The sequence below is a fragment of the Vicia villosa genome, linkage group LG6 (genome assembly GCF_029867415.1).
Source record: "Vicia villosa cultivar HV-30 ecotype Madison, WI linkage group LG6, Vvil1.0, whole genome shotgun sequence".
Classification (NCBI taxonomy): domain Eukaryota; kingdom Viridiplantae; phylum Streptophyta; class Magnoliopsida; order Fabales; family Fabaceae; genus Vicia; species Vicia villosa.
Genome location: NC_081185.1, coordinates 126,519,846 through 126,525,070, shown reverse-complemented (window position 1 = coordinate 126,525,070; position 5,225 = coordinate 126,519,846). Strand labels below are relative to the sequence as shown.

At 30.9% G+C, this 5,225-nt stretch overlaps 1 protein-coding gene across 1 annotated transcript; it reads left to right on the top strand.

The window, feature by feature from the left end:
* Positions 1 to 1,497: 1,497 nt before the first annotated feature.
* Positions 1,498 to 2,895, top strand: LOC131612303 (GATA transcription factor 4-like). Its single transcript, XM_058884105.1, has 2 exons — positions 1,498 to 1,715; positions 2,033 to 2,895. Exons 1-2 carry the CDS (start codon positions 1,608 to 1,610, stop codon positions 2,723 to 2,725), a joined length of 801 nt encoding a protein of 266 aa, XP_058740088.1. The 5' UTR covers positions 1,498 to 1,607; the 3' UTR covers positions 2,726 to 2,895.
* The last annotated feature ends 2,330 nt before the right edge of the window (positions 2,896 to 5,225 follow it).

Sequence of the window (5,225 nt, the reverse complement as noted above, 5' to 3'; positions counted from 1 at the left end):
TTGTTTTGTGAATGTGCCTAGGAGAACTATATTTGGAATTGTGACTATACCAAAAAAACATACTTACCTATAATTTTTTTAGACGTGATTTAAGCTATTTGTCAATAAAAATACGATAAATCTACTTTGACATCATTTAAGTAGTGAAAATAAAGAAAATTGTATATGTGTAAGAATATTATATACTTGTCATATTTTTATTAGAAAATTGTACTAATCACACCTAAAAAATTATATATAAGTATTCTCCATACAAAAATAACTCTTTTGAACATTACTTAATCTTTGTATTTTCTGTTAATCCTTTATATCTTTGAGATAACTTTTATTCTATTTTAATTTTATCTTTTTTAAAAATAATTTATTTAAAATGGTTAAATATTTCAAATTTTTTATATTGATTTTTTTTAATCATACATTCTAGACAAACAAATCAAATAGACTTATTCATGGACTTAACATCTAAATCAATTTAAAACAAATGGTAACATAAAACCCGAATTGAAGTAACTCTTATCAATTCGAATTCAATTCACCTCTACTATCAATTCGAATTCAAATCATTTCTATTCCTACATAACAAGAAGTTTTGGATGACTGCAACTATTTTAACATACTATTTAAGAAGAAAAAAACACAAATTAAACGAGTTGAGATCCTCTCCATTTCTTCAAAGAAATGGAGAATGCAATTACCAATGTTTGCATTGTAAAAATATCAAAATATATAAAATAGATGTCACACTTATAAATAATATAAATGTATTATTCTCCAAAGCTTTAGTAATGACAATCTTCATTTCTTTTGAGAAATGGAGAGGATCTCTACTCAAATTAAACTAATTGTAACATGTATTTGTAGCCATATGTTGAATAAAGTGAATGTAAAAAGAAGTGAATAGCATTAGACTAAAATGCAATGTACCCTACCCTTAATGCAGAGCAGGAACACAGATTGTCAAAAAAGTATAAAGATTTAAGAAGAATCAGAATCTGAATGATAGTAACATTTTTAATGAATCTGTAACTGCAAAGACTTACCAGAACAGAAACAGTCTGTACACTGTTCTGTGCCTTCTTGGACTTGGACTCTCCCAATGCATCTTTTTTCACAAGTTTTCAAATCAAAAGTGAAAGTGGGAGGGACCTCTACTTGTTGTCCACTTGTACTGCTTACTCCTCTCTGCTAAACTACAGCCATCTAATAACCAATCTCTCTTCAAACCTCTAAACAAACAAATTTCCAAAACACATTAGTGAAAATAAAAAAGTTTACTATGGTAAAAAAGAAATAAATGACGTTTTTTGGGTAAACAAAAAGTTAATTAATTATTGTTACATGAGAGAAAGTGATTGGTCTATGTCTGCATGGGACAGTGATGTTTTCTTTTATCACTATGTGATAAATTCAAATTTCATTTCTTTTTCTTTTTAACCTTTAATTTAATAATCTGCCGACAAAAAACCAAGAACCATAATAAAAAGGGTGCATTGAGACAAGGGTTTAGTTGTAACTTAGACACCACCAATTTTAGCTTTCTTCTCTCTATCTCACCTCTCTTGAGTTGGTTCAAACTCATACACCATTCTCTAAAACTTGTTTACCTTATGAAAATGGATGTTTGCCAAAATGTATCAATTTCTGGTGACTGCAAACAAGAGAAACTCCTCAACCCTTCAAGTAGTCTTGACGACCTCTTTTCAGCTCAAAACATGGTTAGTGTTTGTTTCACTTTATTCTTAATTCTCTCAAACTTCACCTTCCTAATCTTGTCCTAGTACTAACATAAGATTTTTCTTTAATTGTTTGAAAAAATTGATTTTGTTTTGTTTTGAGTAACAATATCTTTACAAAGTTTGTACCTTTCAAGTTTTTTGGTTTAATGAAGGGTTTGAGTAAAAGCTCCAAATTGTAACTTTTACCAAAACCAATGTTTCTTACCTTAATTTCATAGTTTCACTATGAACCTAAACATGTACTTTGGTTTATTGTTTTGACTAAATTTTGCATTTTGACCAAACAATTTATGTAGGAAGTGAATGTTGAAATGGAGTGGCTTTCAGTGTTTGTTGAAGACTGTTTCTCAAGCCCACAAAGCTGTGTCTTGTTACCCTCAAATGCTCAAAACACAGCAACTACTACCATTTCATCAAACCCTTCAAACACAACAAACAAACCAAAGCAACAAAATGAGTCACCTTTTGCAGTTCCAGGCAAAGCAAGAAGCAAAAGGAAGAGACTTTCAGCTCCAAGAAGACCAAAAGACCCTTTGAGCATTTTATCAAACACCTTAAACCCACAAAATGAGTCACTATGTTATGACCCTCCTCTTCTAAAACAAACCTATTGGTTAGCTGACAGTGAACTCATTGTACCTAAAGTAGACATTGACACAGAGGTTGTTGAAAAGGAAGTTCTCAAAAAGGAAAGGTTTGATTTTGAGGGCTTTGAGGCTGAAAATGATGTTAACAATGGACAAAATCCAGTTCTTCCAACAAGAAGATGCACTCATTGTTTGTCACAGAGGACACCACAATGGAGGGCAGGACCATTAGGACCAAAGACATTGTGCAATGCTTGTGGTGTGAGGTACAAATCTGGGAGGTTGTTACCAGAGTATAGGCCTGCTAAGAGTCCAACTTTTGTGAGCTATTTGCATTCTAATTCACATAAGAAAGTCATGGAGATGAGGATGAATGTTGTGTCTTCTATTCCTAGTGAGTAGTTTTTGGTTTAGTATTGTTATACATTTTTATGTAAATCAAAGTTTAGTTTTCATTTTAGGTGAAATTTTAATTATTTGGTATTAGAGATAGTATTTAGATGAGGGATTAGTGCTATGATTATTGGAACATCGGTTAATTTATATATGGGTTAATTTCTTGTTTCAAACTACATATACTATATGCTTTGCATTTTCATAAAGTGGTATTTCTTCTACCTAAGCACTTGGTTGATAAGAGGGTAAAAGTCTTTTTCATCTTACTACTAAGAGGCATGCTTTTGAATTGCACTTACTTGTTGTGGGCAGGTGTTGCGATTGTAGTCATTGTTGCAGTTGTTGTGATGTGTATTGTGACCGCAACAACATGAATTTTAATTGGAAGATATTTAAAATATATTATTAAAAAATAATTAATGTTAAATTTTTTATTACATACCACAAAATAACTTGAGTTTTGAAATTTTGAAATTTTGATCTTTGATAAAAAAAATTAGAAAAATATGAACAAATCGTTTGATGAGATTTCTAATGGTGGCCGAATATATAATTTCAATTTATACTGCTACTGCAATTGTGGTCTAAAGCAATTGTGAAGGCTACCACAACAACAATATTGTGATTGCAATATCAGTCCATCACATTAAAATGTAGACTATTGTATCAACAATATTATAATCCTAATTATCAATAGTTAGTTGGTCCAATGGTGATTAACGCAGAATTTGGTAGAGAGGATCACTGTTTGATCTTCCACAATTGAGATCGGTAGAAGACTGAACCTATTTAATGCCAGAAATAACTCCCGAATCAAACTAATTGTAATTGTGAACTGCAACCTAAAAATTAGAGATTCTAAATTCAAAATTTAGTCCGATACCAACCTGATACCGGTTTATATAAAGTAATTGTTCTTTTTTATTATGGTAATAACGAATGTCATTATTGTTATAACAAAATTGGAAGGTGGAGGGAAGTTAGGGTAAGAATATGATGCTGCCTTGTGAATTAAATTATCTCATGTTTCCAATTTGGTTTGGTCGTATTTTACCTTTGAATATTTCTTTAAAATAACAACTACTACTACTACAAGAATTTTGTACCATTTGGTATCATATGCTGTGTCAGTATGGGCATGTGAGAGTGCTGTTAATTTAGTCATACTTGGCAGTTGGCATGCACTATCATAGAGAAGATAGGATAAACTATTACGATATGTGCATCATCCACGTGACTAACAAGAATTTTATTAACCCACTTTACTCACAAGATATGGCAAGAAAAACCAAATAAAAGTAATGTTCAAAATCCCACCTTACAAGAAGAGAAAACTTAGGGAAACAAGTTATTTAATTTTGTGGCGGAAAGATTAATGCGATTTTAGGGATCTATAGAGACAAAGACACGGTGTGTCTTTCTTAATTCAAAGCTTGTGTCTTTCCTGATTTAAGATATGTGATTCAATTCGAAATATTTTTAACGCCAAACAAAAAAACAACCTTAAATAAACAAAACCAACATTAAGTTGAGAAGGCTACAAAACTAGGGGTGTTCGCGGTGCGGTTTGGTTCGGTTTTAAGCATAAAAGTCATCCTAACCGCGAGATAAAAATGCATGCGGTTCGGTTTGGTTCGGTTAATTTTTAAAAAGTCATCCAAACCAAACCAAACCAAACCAATGCGGTTAGGATCGGTTCGGTGGGCTGCGGTTTACACCATAAAATAAAAATGTATTGAAATAAAAAAAGAAAGAAAATAATTCATTCTTCCATACATATATGACATATATTATAGTACCATAAAAAAGAAATTTTTCATACTAATTACACCAAAATAATTCATTCTTCTATACATGTATTTTACACCAAAATTACTACGATATACCATATAAGTATCAGTATCATATATTTTACCGTATCATACCATGTATTTTACATATACTACATACTAAATTACTAATATAACTTCAGTTTTTCATACTACATACTATATATATATATATATATATATATATATATATATATATATATATATATATATATATATATATATATATATATATATATATATATCAGATACCTTAAGTTCTTAATATTAATACAACATTACAACTTCAGGACTAAATATTATGAGTACTACATATACACCAAATGCGTCTCTAGAATGAGTGAGAGAGAAATCAAAAAATGAAGTTGAAATGTTGAATAGGAAGGAAGAATGAAGGAATAGTGAGTCACGTGACGTGTGTGTACAATATTGCAATTGGATTGGAAATATAATAAATTAATTATAGAAATTCAAAAGTTTAGTTTAATATGCGGTTTGGTTCAGTTTGGTTCGGTTTTGTGAAATGAAAACCGCAAACCGAACCGAACCGTGCGGTTCAGCCTAAACATCATCCAAAACTATCCAAACCAAACGCGGTTTTTGCGGTTTTCGGTTTGGATTGGTTCAGTTTGCGGTTTTCCTTTTGGATTGGTTCGGATACGACCACCCCTATACAA

Excerpts from the sequence above, each read along its gene's own strand:
- LOC131612303 (XM_058884105.1), top strand. The coding sequence starts at position 1,608 with ATGAAAATGGATGTTTGCCAAAATGTATCAATTTCTGGTGACTGCAAA. Across the intron at positions 1,716-2,032 it reads TCTTTTCAGCTCAAAACATG|GAAGTGAATGTTGAAATGGA; the intron begins GTTAGTGTTTGT and ends CAATTTATGTAG.